At 29.9% G+C, this 22,162-nt stretch overlaps 2 protein-coding genes and 1 pseudogene across 2 annotated transcripts; all 3 read left to right on the forward strand.

Annotated features, from left to right (window-relative positions):
* Positions 1-7,106: 7,106 nt before the first annotated feature.
* Positions 7,107-9,404, forward strand: LOC143581882 (very-long-chain aldehyde decarbonylase GL1-9-like). The gene is made up of 2 exons (XM_077064566.1): positions 7,107-7,546; positions 8,584-9,404. The coding sequence occupies exons 1-2, from the start codon at positions 7,316-7,318 to the stop codon at positions 9,124-9,126; spliced, it is 774 nt and encodes a 257-aa protein (XP_076920681.1). The 5' UTR covers positions 7,107-7,315; the 3' UTR covers positions 9,127-9,404.
* A 7,333-nt stretch (positions 9,405-16,737) lies between these two features.
* LOC143581883 (very-long-chain aldehyde decarbonylase GL1-9-like) lies at positions 16,738-17,828 on the forward strand (annotated as a pseudogene).
* Positions 17,829-20,103: 2,275 nt separating this feature from the next.
* Positions 20,104-21,929, forward strand: LOC143581884 (co-chaperone protein p23-1-like). The gene is made up of 6 exons (XM_077064568.1): positions 20,104-20,170; positions 20,730-20,916; positions 21,005-21,164; positions 21,345-21,382; positions 21,475-21,526; positions 21,621-21,929. Exons 1-6 carry the CDS (start codon positions 20,166-20,168, stop codon positions 21,725-21,727), a joined length of 549 nt encoding a protein of 182 aa, XP_076920683.1. The 5' UTR covers positions 20,104-20,165; the 3' UTR covers positions 21,728-21,929.
* Positions 21,930-22,162: the final 233 nt, after the last annotated feature.

Consider the following 22,162-nt stretch of genomic DNA (forward strand, 5'->3'; position numbering starts at 1 on the left):
TTCGACAATGATGCACCTTTATTTGTTTTAATTTGCAATTACCTGTGACTCTAAAACTATATTCTAACAAACATACAACGTCAACTTTAATATTCCTTATTTTTTTATTTCACCATTAATGTTAATGATTGAATCTATTAGGATTTACATATAATAAAAACAAACTTGAATTCATATATTGACATGACTTAAAAGATAAAGACCATATATTGAAATAAGTGAAAAATGTGAGAAGGGCTATGAGAGTGACAAGTGGCAAAAATAGGTAGTCTTTTATTAGAAGAGATTGATAAAGAAATCTAGGGGTGGAAAAATAGGAACATGCATGGAAGCTAGCCCGAATAGGAAACAATCATGGCAAGAAGTTGGCAGGTTACAGGTTTTATAAGTAGAAAAGCTAAATAACAATAAAATATTTAAAATTAAACAGCCAATTCAAGTATATGAACACAAATTAGCTTTCACATAAAATGATAAAAGCCATCAATGCCCAATACACGTTTTTTATTTAATATCTTCTTTGTTGAAGTAATATTAAACTTTGCTGAACGAATATAAAACAATAATCAGTTTATAGAGAGCTTGATGATCATGGACGAAGCTTTATTAGTGTATGCCGGGGGGTTCTTTCTTTTTTTGCTCAGTATTGTAATTAATTTACTCGTTTTCGAATGAAATTTTGATTCCGACCCCCTTCATTTGTGAAAAATTTTATACGTATTGAGTGCCCCACGCTTTCGCCCAAACTTCACTAATGATGTACACTATCATGCATGTAAAGTAATGTTTGATTTTGCACACCGTTTCCTTTACCACTTGTGCACTAAAAAACTTTAAAAACATCTGTAAACAATAATCTAGACTCTAGAGGGAGTATTTTCTTGAATGCTATTGGTCATATATATAATATTACCAGCTTTGTAGATCGACATGTTCTTTTATTCTATTAACCAAAAGAAACAAACGAATCATTAAGTATAATCATGGTTGAACACTCGAACATATAGCAAAATTATATATATTAAGATTACTTTCTCATATTATAAAGTTAAATATCATTATATATCGCGAATCTATGGGTTATATGGGACAGCCAAACCCCTAATACGAAACTAGTAAACATATATTATTAAAAATGAGTTCTTTTAAGATGGCATAAATTATATAAACGATTAGCAAAAAGATAGATGGGGCAATAACAAAAAAGATGTTATACATACATCAGAGGATTTAATATTCACTCAGTCCAATTAACACGAAATGAGTTAATTAGACCTTTGAATTGAGGAGAGCACTCCAAAAAGCCTTGATTCTGTAATATACACTTACAAATTCATCTTATCATCTATATAAAACCTTCATCTATATAAAGTGATCATAATTTGGTAATTTTCTTTATATAACTATATTATCATAATAGCATACTTTGAGTATGCTGGAGTATATTTGAACGGTACTAGGATATATATTAGTACATCAAAAAACATAACTAATATGCATTATACCTTATTAATATTAGTTTTCTAGTCTCTGTCATCATTTTTAGTTTTGCAGTAATTTTTTATATTGTTAGTGTAGCTTGAAATGAATTCTTAGCTGGATTTGTTTTCAACTATTTAGGATGGCTGAAGTTTAGGTAGTTAGCCATAAACGAAGAAGACAATAAAGGTCTCTTTCAATGATGCTTAATTAATTATTGAAGTGTACAAGGTAAAAACAATTAGGCTGGCACCATTTTTTCGTTCCTGCGTTAGGTCTCGCAACTTGGATGCACTATTGCAATTGGTTTTAAAAGAACCGTTGCATAGAAAGAAAAGATCTCGAATTTGAAGTTGAGCTAGCTTACACCGAATAAGTAAGTGATTGAAGATATAACCGCAACTATTGTATCCATTTGGCATGACATGACATCCGAAACTTGACAAATAAGTAGCCAGTTAATTGATATATGTTCTTCTCATAACGAGATCAAACAAGTTTTTTCTTTTTGTATTTTCATGTTATTTATATAATTTTTGATACCATGAAATCACGTATTTCTTTTACATGACATGTATTAGTATAGATGTTACGTTCAAATTTAATAATTCATGAATTATATACAACTACGAAAATAAATAAATATATATAATATACACTGCAAAATGAAAATAAGGCTTACGAAATGTCAAAGTTGATATTTTCTCATCCTTGCAATACACGTTGATTTCCTTACGATTATATGATTTTAATAAGAGACCAAAAAGGCAAAAAGTAATTTTGTATTACAAGAAAATGATTAATTAAATTCAACTTGAAGAATTTATCACGTCGAAATAAGAACTCCAGAAGGACCAGAACATAATACACGACAGGCTAGCTTATTGTTTTTTCTTTCACAATTTTAGTTGATTCAAATACATGTTACAATAATTGTTAAGAGAAAAAAAGTCTATTATTTTATGTAATATGTATGTAGTTAGATTTTGTCTTTTCTTTATTACAATACTTTAACCGCAACTATTAATTTGTTTAATTATAACTTCATAATCCCTTTTAGCCTTCCAATACAATATATAAAGTTTGTATTTAAACGTCCATAATATAATGCTAAACTGGTGCCCGCGTAATGCACGGGAAACAAAAATCATAGTAATCATGCAACAATTATGGATGTTCAAGGTTCGTTTGAAACCTTGAAAACGTTTGAACCAATCATCACTTTTAGTAAGCCGGTTTCCGAATGTTCAAACCATAGCGAACGGTTTTGGTTTATGGTTTATACAGAAAATTGGCCATATAAAACCAGACAGGACGATAAACTTATTATTGAAACTCAATGTGTGAAACCAAGCCATTAGTAATGATTCGGTTTAAAGTTTCAACGGTTAAGTTTTGGTTCTCAATAACAAAAATCGAACCAACGGTTTGGCTCACGGTATAACTTAGAAACCATTAAAACCGAATTGTGAACACTCATACGTAATATGTTAAATTTTTTTATTTGAAAAATTATAGCAATACCATACCCAAGTTAAAAACAATAAAATCATCATTTTTATGATGCAATTTTTTTTTATAGAAAATATGAACGTGTGAAAAAGTTATAGCTGTTGGAAAATTGTTGGTGAGAAGTCATTTACAATTAAAATTAAAAAGGAATATATAGGTAAAGATAAAGGTCTAAAGTAGTAACTAAATACTTAAATTTATAAAAATTGATTAAAGTTGAGAGACAATGTTGTAAATATTTCAAGACATATTTTTTAATGGACAATTTTGTCCCTATTTTGCATGCTATATAAGATGTAAATTAGCCATTAAAATTCGTAAATTACTTAAAAATAAATGTCTTAATTTGCTCATGTATCATGTATTATATATATAATATAACTATTTTTTATCCCCCTGTGTTACGGAGGTTGTTTTATATTGTTTGTTCTAATATTTATTTATTTTTATAATTTATATTTTTTTTATTGTATGAAAGTCAATAATATACTTATGGTTTGATGATAAATTGTTTCACAAATAAATGAGATGTTATAACCCGGTTTAAAAGCTATATGGTTTTGATGAGATCCAAGACCCGTTTATTTTTTTTACTATAAAATTGATTTTTTTAATCATAAATAATATTTATGAAAGTTAATAATATACTTATGATTTGATGAGACCCAAGACCCGTTTATTTTTTTACTATAAAATTGGTTTTTTAATTTAAATAATATATATATATGTATATATATCTTTTTTAAATAAATAAGATATTAATTTTTAGTATATCCTATTTTATAGGACTTTTAAATCAATAATTTGGTGAAAATAATTTTTTATTTAATGAGATGTTATAACTCGTTTAAGGAATATATGGGTTTGGTAAGACCCATACCCATGAATTCGGGTCAAATGCATGAGAAGTCTTCATTTAAAAATCAAGCAAATCTGGTGACTTCAAAAAAAGGGGGAGCGACCATATCACGACACATGGAATTTTTATGTTTTCGTTTATATATATTATTATAGATAGATATAAGCTTTTAATAGAGAGGTGGGACGAACGCATGATGCTCTCACTTTTGAGATTTTTAATTTATATAAGAAATATAAAAAGTATATTACCTACCCATCGATGTATGCCAACGAAGATTTTATTGGAACAAAATTCCATACCTACCAAAACTCCAAAACTGTTTTATATTAGGAAATGGGTGTTAATGATATATTTAAAAACCCTAAACCCTATGAACGATTTTGAATGATCTTTCCAGCCATCACATCTTCTAAAGTCGAAATACCAAGGAGGAGGAGCTTCCGGATCGGAGTTTCATCAACCGGTTGTCGGTTTTGCTTGTTTTAACGTTTGTGAGTTCGTTTTTGAGTTTTAGACTTTGAAACAAGTTCCAGTCAGTTTGTAATGAATACTTTGAGCTTAATTATCATTATTATCTACTGTTAATTCATTATGGTTGGCTAAATTTGTTTGAATCGCCTAGGTTTGATGTTTAACGGTTGATTTATCACTTTTCGTGTGCTGATTTCGTGTTTGATTGTTTAGTTATTGTAAAGTTCATAATTTGTGATATTATTCCATGAACCTTGCTTCCATTATATGTATTTTAGGTTGCATGAGCCCCGAGTAGTTGATTATTGCATGAATTTGTTTCGTGTAGTCGTTATTTGCTAGTTCGGTTAATACTGAGTGTGTTGATTGATTCCAACATGTCCCAAGGCTTCCAAGAACAGCCAGAAATCATAAAAAACGACCGTTTTGTCTTCTAGCGGGCTTTGTGGGCTTGTTTTAACCTGTTTTATATTAGGAAATGGGTGTTAATGATATATTTAAAAACCCTAAACCCTATGAACGATTTTGAATGATCTTTCCAGCCATCACATCTTCTAAAGTCGAAATACCAAGGAGGAGGAGCTTCCGGATCGGAGTTTCATCAACCGGTTGTCGGTTTTGCTTGTTTTAACGTTTGTGAGTTCGTTTTTGAGTTTTAGACTTTGAAACAAGTTCCAGTCAGTTTGTAATGAATACTTTGAGCTTAATTATCATTATTATCTACTGTTAATTCATTATGGTTGGCTAAATTTGTTTGAATCGCCTAGGTTTGATGTTTAACGGTTGATTTATCACTTTTCGTGTGCTGATTTCGTGTTTGATTGTTTAGTTATTGTAAAGTTCATAATTTGTGATATTATTCCATGAACCTTGCTTCCATTATATGTATTTTAGGTTGCATGAGCCCCGAGTAGTTGATTATTGCATGAATTTGTTTCGTGTAGTCGTTATTTGCTAGTTCGGTTAATACTGAGTATGTTGATTGATTGTGGTATACGCGTGCCATTAGGGTTTATGTTTCTTGAATCATTTAGGTCAGTAGGATCATCCCCTTTGAGTTGGACCAAAACCTTAGGGGTTAGTTTATCTCTCTGCTTTTGTTGATTTAGTTACCCGTTGCGAGACCACGTGCGGTTTTCTAGCTATCGACTAGGTTAGTTTGTAAGTTGAGTTATTTTATCCTTATTATTGAATTACCCCTCCCTTCCTAGGTTTGTAATTAGCTCGAGCCTTAGTGAGGATTGTGATTTTGATACGGACCAAGTAATAAATCATTAGGGTACGTAAATAAGCAACCGTAAATTAAAAGCTAAATAGACGTTGTTAGGGTTTTCTGGTAAAACTGACCGTAGGGACCCAGTTGCCTTGATTCCATCTATCTTAGTTCATCTTTAGAAGCCGGTTTCAAACACTTGTTAGCACCTGATCCATCCTATACCCGTTAAGTCATCTTACCTAGGTGATTCGTCTTCTTTTTATCGTTAGTTCCGTTAAGTTCATCGTTAGTTAAGTTAATTTAAGTTAGTTAAGTTTATTTAGTTTAAATAATTAGATAAATAAATATATTATTTAGGCAGGACTTAGATTAGAGTTAATTATCTGAGCCATTCTCACGTGTCTTTGTGTTCGACATTCGGACTTTCATTAAACTGTGCTGCTAAGCGACTGGTACACTTGCCGTTTGTGTGAACTAGGATAGACTGTTTGGTTTTTAAAGCTTAGTTGCGATTCGTGTTTTATTTATATAGATATTTTCGCACATCAGAAAGCTAACTACAACACAACATAGTAAAACCACATTGGAAGCTGGAAAGTACATCTATATTATTATTATTATTAGAGTAAAGTGCCATTTCGTTCTTAAGTTATGACAAATAATGCAAATTTAGTCTAAAAAGTTTAGTTTTTGCATATGGACCCTCCACTTTTCACAGTTCTTGCCAATTACATCCAAATCATTAACCCCGGTAAATTTAATCGTTAAGTCAGGGGTAGACATGTCTTTTCACTATTTCTTTATTACAATATCTATTTCAGTGAACTGTGGTTTTCGTCCCTCTGGTTTGTCCAAATCTGCGGTTTTAGTCTAATAGTTTCAAGTTTGCAATTTTCGTCATTGTAGTTTCATTTCACTTGTAATTAAACTCGAATTCCCTAATCTCGTTAAGTCTGGTCGTAAAACCCATTAGTGTGCCCTTCACGTGAGGGGCAGTTTTGTTCCTTCTTTTTTCCTTTTCCCCAAATACACCACAACCCCTCACATGATGGGGCGTGCGAATTAGGATTGAGGTTTATTTGGGGAGAAAAACAACAAAACTGGTTGTCACGTGAGAGACATGCAAATGGGTTAACGACTAGACATAACGAGGTTAATAAATTCGGGTTTCATTGCAAGTGAAATGAAACTACAATGGCGAAAATTGCAAACTTAAAACTATTAGACTAAAACCGCAAATTTGGACAAACCACAAGGATGAAAACCGCAATTCACTGAAATAAGTATTATAATAAAGAAATAGTGAAAATACATGTCTACCCCTTACTTAGCGATTAAATTTAACGTGGTTAGTGATTTGGATGTAATTGGCAAGAACTGGGAAACATGAATGGTCCATATGCAAAAACTAAACTTTTTGGACTAAATTCGCGTTATTTGTCAAACCATAGGGAAGAAAATGACACTTTACTCTTATTATTAAAATTTATCTTCCAAATAATAATATTTTTGTGGTTTTTTTAGAAACAGGGAAAGGGGGAAGCAAAACAATGGTTTATTTGAGTGAGAGTCCAGCCAGCGAATATACAAACAAGATTACAACTTCTACAGCTGTCTGAACCACCACTTCTACTACAGATCTGATTCAAAATCACTCAATTTCATCAATCCTCTACCCTAATTTTGACTTAAATCTCTTCAGTCTGTATACAACTTGTGGGTTTTCATTTAGGGTTTAACACCAACTTAAATTAAATCCAACTTTATTCAGGGTAATGGTGTTTTGGGAAGGCTACGTGAGCGATGAAGTGATGGGCACATTTGCTCCAATTGTCGTCTACTGGCTCTACGCTGGCTTCTTCCAGCTGCTACCACCACTCGATAACTACCGCCTGCACACTCGCAAGGAAGAAGAAGCCAAAAACTCGGTACCATTGACTTCAGTCATCAAAGGTGTCTTGCTGCAACAGCTGGTGCAAGCAGTCGTTGCCCACCTACTGTTCTTGGTAATTTTTACATAAAGCTTTAACCTTTTGCTTCATATTGTGTATAAGTTCATACCCTTTTGGTTAATTAGCAAATGGTTGAGGTTTTTTGGTTAATTTTTAGATCCTTTAGAAATTAGAATTTAACACTTTAAGTTAAGTTAGAGATGATGGTTGATTGGTTTGATGAGATTAGATGTCAGTATGATGAAATTGATGTGTGTGCTAATTAGTTTTTACTTTTAGGTTGATCTTAAGATGCTCAAGAAATCGTATATCGGTTGCATATACATACCGTGTTATATGTCACTTGTGTCCCATATGCATCGATGAGAATAATTGTCTCTAGGGTCAACTCCTCGTGTTTTGGGAACGATAAGACACGGGCTTTTTGTGATAATAATCGAGTGCATTCTTGAGCGCTTCAGTAACATTCTTGGAATCACGTTGTTATTTCTTCAAACAATCCTTAACTATTAAGGTCTCCGTTAAAAGTCGTCTCTTTAGTGGTTCTGCATTTTTTCAAACTACCTATATTTATTATACAAATTGCCAAGCTGCCCAAGCATGAAATTTGGCAAACTTTGTATTATGTTCTCTTTTCCTAGAATAAATGCCAACTCTACTGAAGTGAGATCAAGAACACATTTTTAATTATCTAAAACGAATATGTATATCATTAATCTTTTTGGGCTAATATAAATAAATGTGCAGGATACCAGATATTGAACCTTTAATGTAATCGAGGCTTAGAAAATATCAGTCGATACATGTAACTAAGTGACAGTTTCTTTGAATGTATCTTCATATGCATTATCTTGAATTCGATTTCTTTTGGTACCTTGAAATGTTTTTATTCGTTTATCATCTATTCTCTTCATACCTATAAAAAGTTTGGACTTTTTATATACATCCTTCAAATAGCTCAAAATCTCATCTGCAATTTGTAAGATCATATTTACTCATTGAAAACTCTAAAATATCAAATTTAATATCTTTTTAGCATTTCAAAAGGGTAAATATTACATATTTGACATCTTTGTTCATGTCATATGCAGGTGACATCGCAAACCGATTTGGTCGGGACTGAAGTCCAACCGTCAATCCCCGTTCAGATTTTCCAGATCATCATCGCCATGTTCGTGATGGACACGTGGCAATATTTTGTGCATCGTTACATGCACATAAACAAATTTCTTTATCGCCACATTCACTCACAACATCACAAACTGGTTGTACCGTATGCAATAGGGGCACTTTATAATCACCCTCTCGAGGGTCTACTGTTAGACACAGTTGGTGGGGCCATCTCGTTTCTGATTTCAGGAATGACTGCAAGAACCGCAGTTATATTCTTCTGTTTTGCAGTGGTTAAAACCGTTGATGATCATTGTGGACTTTGGTTACCCGGTAATCTTTTCCATATATTTTTCCAAAACAACACCGCTTATCATGACATTCATCATCAGCTTCATGGATTAAAGTACAACTTTTCACAACCTTTCTTCCCAATTTGGGACAAGATTCTCGGGACCCACATGCCATATGATCTCATAAAACGACCCGAGGGTGGTTTCGAGGCAAGACTATCTAAAGACTAAGCCAGCTCTGTTCATTACTCCATTGTATTATCCAGTCAAAACTTCGGTTGACCAAGGTGACTTGACATTGTTCTTTAATTTATATTTTTTTAAGGGAATCATGAAGCTCAATCAAATGAATATGCTAGTAAAGTTTCTCAAGTTTAAACTCTTTGATTGTGTTTAGTATTTTGATTATTCTTTTTTTTTTTGTGTTTTTGTTGTTTGATTAGTTTATGATTTAACGATGTACTGATGGTTTGTAACTTGTTAGTTATTCGAGTGTTGAGTGATCTAGAACTCGTGTGTAATTCGTTCGTCATGAGATCTCTGTTTGAAACCAAAATTATATTTGTTCTTCAAATGAAAGAAGACTATTTCATCCAACATTAGTAAATATTCTGAAAAGGATACTAAGATACTATGTGAGCAAATGTGTAACACCTATCGTTGAAAGAAAAAAAAATGAATTACGTACTGTTAAGAAAACCGGAACAAAATATAAATTTTCTGTTTGTAAATTGATTTAAAGGAGGGGGTTGTGTTTAGGGGGTGTGCACGGTTCGGTTATTAGCATTAACCCAACCGAACCAATCGGTTATCGGTTCGGTTAATTTCGGTTAATAACCTATATCAAACTTGAGCTAAAATTTTGCTTAAAAATAAATGAAATGAATGTTTAAATACATGAAATGAAGGTATAAATATATGAAATTGAGATATTAGTGCATCAAATGGAGATATAAATACATGAAAATGATAGTATTAAACTATTAATACATATAATAATGAAATAGAGGAAAAAATGCTTGAAAATACGAAAAAAATGAAGAGTTCGGTACGGCTCGTTAATACCGGTTAATTCGGGTTTCAGTTTTTTGGTTCGATTTCATCAGTTTTCGGTTAACGATTCGGTTATTGCTCACCCATAGTTGTGTTTACTCTTTCAAGCCTATTGAACAGTTGTTGGTGGTGGTGGTGGTGGTGGTGATGGTGGTGCTATTTTGTGCGCACTTTTGGAATAACATTTGATCTTTTAGTCTATAATGTAGGAAATCATAAAATTGGAAGATTAAAATACAAAGTACAATAAAAATGAGAAGAGTAAGAAGACTTCTAATCCATTGATATTAAATTTGGATGGTGGAGATTAATTAAAAATAAAAACCGATGAGAAGAGCATGAAGGTAATAACCTATTTATAATGACTTTCTCTCTACACATGCAATGCACATGTTAATTCTCCATAATTTTAAAACGTCAATAACTTTTTCATACGACATTTTTTTTGAATTTATTACCATAATAGCAAGCGTTTTTTTAATTTTTAATATGAATATCATATTGTTATATAAAAATTAAAAATTAACGGGTTTTCTATATTGTGTTATTTGATAGTCCATTGTGTTTTTTACTTGAGTTTTTCTATGCATTGTGTTATAGATTTTGGTCATTTTGTGTTTTTCAATTGATACTCATATTAAAGATAAAAATTAAAACAAAACATCATTGTGTTTTTTTTGTTTGTTATTGTATCTTTATACTCAACATTTGTCTTTCTACTTGACACACGTCAATTAATTTCATGTGGAAAGAGAAAATATGTACTATTATTTTTATACTCGTTTTCTTTTGGTCCCTACTTGACACATGTCAAATAATCATGACTTTTCACATTTCTCATTTTTGTTGGCCTTTATAGAATAACTCAATTCGTATTTACTGATATTATTATTCTATGAAGTTACTGCATCTTTCTATAATTGTAATAAATTATATATATATATATATATATCGAGCAAGGTTATAATAAGTAAATTTTTCCTAAAAAGTGTAGAAAGTGTGTTTTCACCATTATATCTATTAAAACACACCGCACAATAAACACACCACATCTAAAATAAAACTCACCGCATAATAAACACATTTTCCATATCCACCATCAGATCAACATATCTAACGTACCAGATTACTTCTTACACTTTTTAGACACACTCTACTTTTTATTTTAACCCCACCCTATATATATATATGTTTAAGTTCAAGAAAGAAATGTATTTATTGTGAGAAATGAGAGAAATGAAATCATCCAATCAAAAATTTTCTTTTGTTTTATGATTTATTTTAATCATAAGGGTGTTTTAGTAATATAGGTTTTTCATAATTTTGGTAAGTAGTTATTATTTGAATAAAGTTAGAGAATACATGTCTCATTTATTTCTTTTTATTATAATTTATTCTTTTTGTTCAATTAATGGTGGGTCTATTTAAACTAAACGTCAACATACAAGAATTTCTTTTGTGTAATTTATCAAAATCATTTTGTTGGTTATATGTCTAAGAAGCATCTTTCTTCATATTTTACCTACACAGTTCAAAAACATACCTATACTAGCAATTATGTTCAAGTATGTGTAAGCCCGTAACTAAATTGTGTAGATGATTATATTTTGGTAAGTATTAAATTTTTAAAAGTGTCAATTTGTTTCTATTATTAATTTAATTATGTTATCGATTTAAAAAACATTACAATTTGATTTTGTTATGAGTCATCAGATCACATCACGTTTAACTTTTTTTTTTTGTTAGTTTTTTTATATTTATAACTAAAGATTAATTATAATATATTCATCTTACAATATACTTATTCTATACACCCTACGCATATATACTAATTTTTCCTACACAATACACATCTTTATTCAGCAGACCCTACACAATAAACATATTTATCCTACACATCTATAAATTTTTACATACATCGTAATTACTATAAAACATATAACAAATCAATTTTATAACAATTACCTATACTTTTTATTTTCTTAACATGGGATTTGTTTGCATTCTTAATGTTAGAACTCGACAACATATAGCCAAAAACTACGATATACTTATCCTACACACTATACACATATAAATTATTTATACTACACACCCAACACAGATAGAACAATAATTTATTCAGCAAAGTAAACATATGTATTCAGCATACCCTACATAATATAATGTTAACATAGAATTTGATTTGTTTTATGTTATGCAGTAATTTGAATGTATGTAAAAATTTATAGGCGTGTAGGATAAATATGTTTATTGTGTAGGGTCTTAAGAATAAAAATGTTTATTTTGCAGGATAAATTATTGTTCTACCTTTGTTAGGTGTGTTGGATCAATCAATTTACATGTGTAGGGGGTGTAAGAGAAGTATATTATAAGACGAAAAGATCATAATGAATTTATATTTATAAATAAAAGAATTTAAAAGAAAGAAAAAAAGAATAAAACGTGATATGAGGAATCATAACAAAAAAAAAATACAACGCTTTTTTCTAAACTAGTAACACCTAACTAAATTAATAAAAAATCATTAATAACACATAACAATCATGTTATGTAGTTTGTTAACACACTATTCCGTTAATTTATGATTTTTTATTGATGTTTAAAATGTTGAATAAAGGTTTTGGCTGAATATTAACATATTACAAGCTATGAGTTTGAATGACTTGTTGACGGAAATTTGTCAAACTCCTTCCTGCACATGGGTTTACTTCCATAAATAGTTTTAATTTCATTTGAAGGCTTAATTAAATTAATTGATTTAAGAATTGCCTTTAATATTAAACCACACATAAAGACCAAATTATCCTTTTCTCCTTCAAATCCTTGCACATAAGTTGTTATTTATTACAAAATTGCAATTATTAATATATACCACTGATTACATCTAATCAATTGTCAAGATTGATTTCTTGCATTTCTTGCAATAAATTGATTTCTATCTTGAACCCTAACAAGAAATGAGAGAAATGAATATGAGCCACTAGTTTTATTTTAGGTTTTAAATATTTAAAAATAAATAAAAAAGATGTAAATGCAACAATAAATGAACTCTCTCTCTCCAATTAATACAACTAATATAACCATAATAAATATATCTAATTAATATATCTAACTAATTTTAGTATAATAATTAAAAATATAAAAACCCTACTTTAGTTTTATTTTTTATTTACACATTCTTCATTTTATTCAACATAAATACAATCTATTCATATAATACTATTTCTTTATATTATAAAAATAATTTTCACTCAATATATTAGCATATATCAACGTATTTAAATTCAATAAATATACAACATACACAAAGTTATATAACCTACACTTGTTTTGAGCAATAAAAACGTACAACATACAAAAACATATAACTTACATATGTAATTCGACATTAACAATTATATAAACTACACAAAGATACACATACCCTACACATGCGTAGTTCATATGTTTTTCGTATGTAAGCTATATGTTTTCTTATTCTTAGAACAAGTGTAGGTTATATGTTTTTGTGTAGGTTGTATATTTTTTATTAATATTTAATGCAACCATGTGTAAGATATATAGTTTTTTGTATTATTTATCACAATGTAACTACGTGTTGATGGACATTGATATGTTGAGTTTGAAGAAATTGGTTTTTGAAAATAAATTAATGTATGAATAAATTGTATTTGTGTAAGATAAAATTTTCGTGTGTAGGTTATATGTTTTTTATGTGTAGGTTATATGCTTTAGTGTGCGTGTGTAATTTATTGATGATGAATTTTGTGTGTAGGTTAAATGTTTTTCATGTGTAGGTTATATGATGTCTTATTCTTAGAACAAGTGTAGATTATACGTTTTTGTGTAGGTTGTATGTTTTTTGTTAATATTTAATACAAACACATGTAAAATTATTTTTTGGTATTATTCATCATAATGTAAGTATTTGTTGATGGATATTAATATATTGAGTTGGAAGAAATTAGTTTTGGATAAAAAGAAACTTAATGTATGAATAAATTATACTTGTGTAGGATAAAAATTCAAGAAACAAAAAGTAAGTTATAAAAATAAATGAGTTCTTAATATTTTCTAATTATAATAATTTAATTAGTTATATTATTTAAATAAATAAGTATTATGATTTATTAGTTATATTAATTGAAGAAAGAGAATAATTAATAGTTTTTTATTTAGCTTTAAGCATTTAAAACTTAAAACAAAACTAGTGGTCCATATTCGTTTCTTACATTTCTTGCAATAATTTCATTTCTCTCTTGAACTATCCCCTATATATATATAATTTATTAAATGCATAATAAGTTATTCTTCTCATCTTCTGTGTTAATGCCTTGTACATGACATCTTGAGTAGGAACTTGGAAGGGTTTGGAAGATCTTGAATTCAAGTATTTCATACAAATTAAAGAAATAAATTGTCGTTAAAAAAATGCATTGTACGTTAAGCAAATTGACCGCTATACCATTTGTGATAAATTAACTCTCTAACAGTGTTAGTGAGTAGAAATTAAAATGACAAAAAAAAATGAAAACCTAGCTGTCTTGTAGAAAAAAAATATAAGTAATAGTTTTAGCCAAACTAGAATGAGAGATGAACTTAAATTTAATTGTAACAATAATAATTATTAATGTTGTTATTATTATTACTATTAATTATTATTATTATTATTGATATTATTATTAATGTTATTATTATTATTATACTTTGATATATAAAATATATTGACATGATAACTATGTAGCTTCATATAAAATTCAAGACATCTAAAACAAAATTTATCACGTATAATACAAGTCATATATGCAATAGTTTCTAATTTACTCCCATTTAATAAGAGTTTTTTACCAAAATGGGGGAGAGGAGAAAAATATTTACCAATATGGATGATTTGAAAACTATTTACCAAAATAGGTTTTCCTTAATATAATAAATTTACCTTTTCTCACACTCATTCTTATTAAATAAATTAATTCTATTAAAAACTTATATATAAAAAAACATATATAAATGAGTTTGGAAAGTGTTAAAAAACGTGGGTTAAAATAAAATTAAACTTTTATTTTTTTGTTTATCATTTCGATTAAGATATATTCCTATAAAATATTTCTTATATTCCTATTTTTATTTATTTATTTATTATCAAATGAGTTTATATTTCATTTTGTTGACTTATGTTCTTATAAATTGTTTTTTATATTTATATTTTTATTTATTTATTATCAAATGAGTTTTTAAAAAAATGAGTTTGGAGTTGTTTTATGGTCTAGACCGATGTTTCAATTTTTTATGTTTTATTTTTTTGCTTTTGAAATTTCATTTTCATCTTTTTATATAAGTAACATACGTTAAAAAATAACTTACATCTCCATTTAAATTTTGTTGAATGAAAAGATGTATTCAAACTAGAGCATTTTTTATATCTAAGTTATACACGAGTGTAAGTAATTTATTTGTACGATGACAAATTGAACCAAACAGATTCCGAGTAAACATCGTTACCAATATCGTTATTATGTCCAAATTAGTTATTAAAGACTCCTATGTAAAATAACTTAAAGAAAACCATAAAAATAACAATAATAAAGAAATTAAAAGCAAAGAGAATAAAAAATAGTTTTTCTTATAAATCGATTTTCATAAAACAAAACGTAAATGTTGGAAACGGATTCCAGAAACTTTTTTTTTTTTGAATAGTTTAATGGAAAAAAAGATGTATTTTATTTATTTAAATTATTTTTTATCTATGATTTTTATATATAAGTTTTTAATAGAAATTAATTTATTTAATAAGATTGAGTGTGAGAAAAGGTAAATTTATTAAGAAAAAACCTATTTTGGTAAATAGTTTTCAAATCACCTATACTGGTAAATACTTTTCCCCTCTCCCCCATTTTGGTAAAAAACTCATTTAATAAACAATTAATACATTGTTTAATTAAATACATATTTAATTCACAACATTAAATACATGTAATAATACACATTTAATAATAATAACTATTATTATTATTTAAATAACGCAATTATAACCGGTGTTTAAAGCCTGTCGGGTTCGATTGTACTTTAACGAATCCGACACGAAATACGTGGCACCCACTAGTTATTGTAGAAAATGAGCGTTCATGACTCTTGGTAAAAAAAAATACATCCTGAATTAGGTTATTTAGCTAAGAAAAGTTAAGTTACAAAAATATTTAGGGGTTAGCTTGGTATATATATCTGAATTTTAAAAAGCATTAAAAAATTTTTGAACGAAGAATTTTTTTAATTTTAAATTTTTGTCGTCTATAAAGTATAAACCCAAGATCTCTCAAAACACTTACAGCCCAGCCCAGTATGTTTAAAAACTGTCTTTAATTACCAGTTGACCAACAGTTAACCCCATTAATTTAAGCATTAATTATTAATCCATATAATAGTTTCATATCTATCTGACGTTAATGCTTTTAGAACTAACTTTATATGTTTTCCTAATATGATTAGTTTGACATTTAATTTGAATATAATTATCAAAGCATAATTACTAATATAATAGGTTTGTATGTTTAAAACACATCCAATTCAGTTTAAGGCATCTCATATACAACTAATCACATTTTGTATATTTAAGTTTAATTATTTCATATGGCACCATTTATATATTATTCTAGATGCCCATATTAAATACTATGAGAAATAAAATCAGTTTGCTCACACTATATCACTTGGAACTATATAGAACTTGTGGGGTTTTATTGAGGGCTCTGGTTGCGATTACGGGTTAAGAAGTTCGATTTTACTAGGATGGTGTTTTGGGAAGGGTATGTAAGTGATGAAGTGATGGGCACATTTGCTCCGATCATGGTCTACTGGTTGTACTCGGGGTTTTATCAGTTGCTACCATCCGAGAGTCTGGATAAATATCGGCTGCACACAAGGAAGGAAGCAGATGTGAAGAACACGGTGCCAATGAGTTCGGTTATCAAAGTTGTGTTGCTTCACCGGCTAGTTCACGCAACGGTTTCCTACCTCATGTTTTTGGTATGTTATGTTATGTTATGTTTGTTTGATGTTATAATTTATAAAGCTCTTACATTTATTTAGTTGTTTGATAATGGTTTCATAATTAGATGTATGAAGAAATTATAATTTATACATCATGTTTAGAGAAATAATAAAAGACAGAATACCACTAATTTAAACTTAACTATACATTATAATTGATATATAACACCATTATATATAATGTTGTACCACAATCATTTGACAAGTACTATATTCATGTCCTATGTAGGTGACATCAGTGACAGATTTTGTTGGGACTAAAAGTGAAATCCAGCCACCACTCATAGTACAGATCTCTCAGTTCATCATTGCAATGTTTGTGATGGACATGTGGCAATACTTCATGCATAAGTACATGCACACAAATAAATTCCTGTATCGACATGTCCACGCTCAACATCACAAAATGGTCGTGCCTTATGCAATAGCCGCGCTTTACAATCACCCTGTCGAAGGTGTATTCGACACAATAGGTGGTGCCATTACTTTTCTTGTTTCGGGAATGACTCCAAGAACCGCGGTTATATTCTTCTGTTTTGCTATGGTAAAGACCATTGATGATCATTGTGGAATTTGGTTACCAGGCAATCTTTTTTCATATGTTTTTCCCAAACAATACTGCTTTTCATGATGTCCATCATCAAGTCCGTGGAACGAAGTACAACTTTTCGCAACCTTTTTTTCCAATTTGGGACAAGCTTCTTGGGACCTACATGCCGTATGAACTCGTGAAGCGACCCGAAGGAGGTTTCCAAGCAAGACCATTGATATCCAAATATTAAGTTTACTATGTTTGTGTTTGATTGTGTTATCTGATCAAGACTTCTGTTGACCGAGGTAACTTGACATTGTTCTTTGAATTATATTTATTCTAATGGATTGTTTATCACAAACAAATGAATTTGCTAGTAAATGTTTTCATGTTCATTTATACGGGCATGATCAATGTTGAACTAGTAATTTGGTATTTAAATGTCTTGCAATGTTTTATGCACACCATTATAAAGCTAACCTCATCAATTGCACCAATGAGTCGTAGTCAATGAGTTGAGCCGGGCCTGTCTTCTTTTAACTTGAAAGAGCTCAAGATCCGCTTACTTCATGCTCTATGTCGAAAGCTTGAGTTCGGTCTGTAAATAATTTTATAATTAATAGGTTCGCTTACATTCGTGAGCTTAACCAAGGTTGGTGTGTGAAGCTTATCGAGCTTGTTGATGCATTACTTGATTCGAGCTTTTAACGATCTGATTTCAAGTTTTCAACTGGCTAACTAACAGCTTGGCTTGTTTATAACTTTATAATCTACTGTAAAAGAGTTTTGATGGGGTGTGTTCTTTTTCTCTTTTGTTGATAAAATATTTATAGAACAGTTTATTCACTCAATAAAAACATAAATTTCTTAGATTAAGAACTGAACCATACAAAACTTTTGAATCAAATCTTTAATCCTACACAAAAACTATGCAATATTTTAAGATCTTGTATGTAAACTAACACACCAAAAACTGATATGTAGCAAGGATCTATTTATATAAGAACATCATAAGTTTTCTTCTTCATTGAACGAAATATCATTCATCAAATTAAGGTATCATAACGGGAATCAATCATGGCTTCATCAAAGATCACAATTTCCACAAGTAATTAGTACCTTGTCCAAGATCAACCAATTTAGTTTATATGTAACCAGATTCAAACTATTTAGTTGAATCATACTTACGAACAAATTATATTATGATTAATCTACATTAGTTACTAATTAATTAATTTATAATCTCACTCTAGTAGAAACCATTTTCATGTCCATTTCACCAAACTCCAGTGAGGATTGTTTTGAGTTACAGGATTCTCTAATTTTAAGTCAAATAGTGCAAAAATGATGTATCCCTTGGTGTTCGTTTTCATCTACAATTGCTATGCCTATCACTTGCTTCATGTTGCACTCAATTGATGCATGAATTCAGTTGATTCATAAAGCTGCACTTGAAATGAAATTGCATGACTATTTGTAATTTTATGATTCGATTTTCGAGGCATTTGTGCATGCTCGTACGGGACTTGAAATTTGTATTTAGGAACTTTGTTGATCATGAATGCTCAGGCACAACCGTCAACGATATGTTTGTTCTTGCAGACAAAAGATACTACAAGGCATGGTTGAGGTTCTTGTTGAAGACAACGATTTGAGTGACTTTGTTTATATTGAATCGTAATCTTATATTTAATATTATTTCATTTTCGAATACGATAGTGTACAAAATTATTTCCTAAGAATAATGAGAGTATTATTATTATTATTATTATTATTATTATTGTTATTATAATCTTAATAAAGAGAACTTGTTTTCCCTACATTAACATACGATAACGGTGCGCTTGATTAGCAAAAAAAATCAACTGAATTAGAAAACTTTTATTCCTAGCGTGTTTGGTTTGTAAAATTTATTGGAATTTGAATTTGAAATACAAGGGTAAGTAGTTTGGTTGAAATTATATTATAGTTAACATCCTATAAAGCTTTTTTTTACTTTCAAAATGACGATTAGATGTTCAATCCCTACTAAGGGTAGTTTGTAAATAATATATTTGACTGGTAAAAAAAACCCTATAAATGTTTAGTTCAAATTAAAAATTATGCAAATGACAGAAGAAAGAAACGGTAAGGATTCATAAAGCAAATAAACCGATTTAAAATATATTATAAGATAAATAAAAGTGAGATTTTCTAAGTTTGATTTATTAATTATTTAGTTACTCTTAATTAAACATCTTAAATTATTTGGTCAATATGGTACATGTCATATATATGTAATAGTACCGGTATCCGTACTAATTCAACATATTTAGCTTGAACAAGTACTAAGATCGTTGAAGATTTGGAAGAAGAAAAAAAGTAAAGTAGTGCAAAAAAAAGGTAGTGTAGCGAAAAACCCGTGTTTGTACAGTACCCGTAAATTTGGTACGAATCATACTCGTTTATATAGATTTTCCATACAATCAAGTATGTTAAAATAGTTGGTGGTTAGGAAGCATCTAGATGGTACGGTCTTCTTCCATCCCGTTCCATTTATTTATTATAATAATAATAATCAATCACACTCTCACTTCACACTCATATCCATTTTGCCAAGTATTCTCTCGTTGAAGCATATAACTGCTCTGCAAAAATGAGGTATTCGTTTTCATCTTCAATTGAATTGCTATCATATTGCACCGATTTTGATCATAGTATCTGTTCTCACTTGTTCAACGATCGATTTATCTTCTGAATAATGTTTTGATCGATTAATTCATTGCGGTGTAATTTTAGGGATTCTAAAGGACTCGATTAACCCGTGTTATCATCTTCAATTCATGCTTGTTAATTAGATACGAATATAACTGTGCGTTATTTTGATGTTTAACGATAGTTATTGATGGAATCAGGTGAGATATGACTGTGAATCTGTATTCATTCATGCATTATTGCTTACAATCACGATCGCAATTTTATCGTGTCGTTAAAAGATATTTTAGAGTCCATAAAGTGATGATGAATTTGTACAATGTGCTGTAGTGTAATTTTTGATGTATCGTTGTATCCTGTGTTGTAGTTGAAGTAGATTTATACAGACATTTGGATGCTTGTGAGTATTATCTTTTAATTGATTGGATTAATTAATTGCAGTGCGATATAATTTTAATGTACTAGCATCTTTCTAATCTCGGTTCTGGTTATGAACATTTGTTAGTCGACATCCTACATTGAAGTGGGCTCAAAGGGCTGATGTGTTGTTCATCACAATCGATCTGCCTGATGCTAAAGACGTGAAGCTTAAGCTAGAGCCCGAGGGTAAATTCTACTTCTCTTCTACTGCAGGGGCTGACAATTTACCTTATGAAATTGATATTGAGCTTCATGACAAAGTGAATGTGAATGTAAGCATGATTGATAAACTATATTCAAAATTCAAGCCTGTTGTGTGTATATTGATTGTGTGTGAACTAATAAAACTGAATATTGTAGGAAAGCAAGGCAAGTGTCGGGTCGAGAACCATTGTGTACCTTATCAAGAAAGAAGAAAGTAAATGGTGGAATAGGCTTTTGAAGCAAGAGGGAAAGACTCCAACTTTTGTGAAAGTTGATTGGGACAAATGGGTGGATGAAGATGAGCACGATGAAAATGGTTAGTTCTTTTTTGTGTGATTATTAACACCATGTAAATTAGGTTATAAACGAGCCAAGCTCAAGCTCTCTTGTGTTAACAAGTAGAACACCAACTCGGCTCGTACATGTTTCGATGATAACTAACTTTGCATTTCTTGTCCATTTTAATATGCCAATAATGTGGTTTTTGAGTATGCAGTTGGAGCTGATATGGACTTTGGTGACGTTGACTTTTCTGTAAGTACAGCTTTTACATGTCATGCAAGGTTTTGCAAGTGACTTGTTACAACTTTGATGAAGCATTTAACATAAATTTGCTTTTGATGCAGAAACTTAATCTAGGAGGCGGTGGAGATTTTGACGCAAACGGCCTTGATGATGGTAAAAATTTCTTGTTTCATAAATATTTGTGATTACCAACTACTACTCTTTTGACTAGATACTAAATATTAGTGGATTGGTTATGAATTTGCAGGGAGTGATGAAGACAGTGAGACGGAAGAAGAAACGATAGAAGAGGAAAGTATTGGTAAAAAGGAAGTCACACCACCTGTTGGTAACCAAGTTGAGGCAGGAGCTTGAGCTATAAGATTTGGTTGAAAATGATGATTTAGTTCTGGTTGTGTTTAGTTTTGGGTTTATAAATATCATGAAAGTGTTTGGATTTCACTTGTTTTGGTTTACTGTGGTGTTATTGCCAATCATTGTGAACTGATTTTCATTCCTTCATCTTGACCTGATTTTGATGTCATTTTGATTCAACTTTTAACCTAAAATTTGACAACAGATTACAAAAGCCTTACGCTGACCCTTTTCTTGTTTACTAATTAAGCCAGAAAAACTGAAGAATTCGAAATGGGTTAAAGTTAATACCGGTTCTAAGCAAAATGTGACTGGATCTAAAATTGGTCTTGGCCTAAATGAAGGTAAGCTAAACGTAGTTTTTTGAATGAAGTGTATAAAAAAAATTCATCTACGATAGCCTTTTTATAGGGACTAATGGTGGTACATGCCAGA

Source organism: Bidens hawaiensis, unplaced genomic scaffold (genome assembly GCF_021521415.1).
Source record: "Bidens hawaiensis isolate Kalapana, Puna unplaced genomic scaffold, B.hawaiensis_p1.1 tig00031215_1, whole genome shotgun sequence".
Lineage (NCBI taxonomy): Eukaryota > Viridiplantae > Streptophyta > Magnoliopsida > Asterales > Asteraceae > Bidens > Bidens hawaiensis.

Bases quoted from the DNA above. Each gene is read 5' to 3' on its own strand.
- LOC143581882 (XM_077064566.1), top strand. From the start codon at position 7,316: ATGGTGTTTTGGGAAGGCTACGTGAGCGATGAAGTGATGGGCACATTT. The intron at 7,547-8,583 runs GTAATTTTTACA...TGTCATATGCAG, and splicing joins TTGCCCACCTACTGTTCTTG to GTGACATCGCAAACCGATTT.
- LOC143581884 (XM_077064568.1), top strand. The intron at 20,917-21,004 runs GTAAGCATGATT...TGAATATTGTAG, and splicing joins ATGACAAAGTGAATGTGAAT to GAAAGCAAGGCAAGTGTCGG. The intron at 21,165-21,344 runs GTTAGTTCTTTT...TTGAGTATGCAG, and splicing joins AGATGAGCACGATGAAAATG to TTGGAGCTGATATGGACTTT.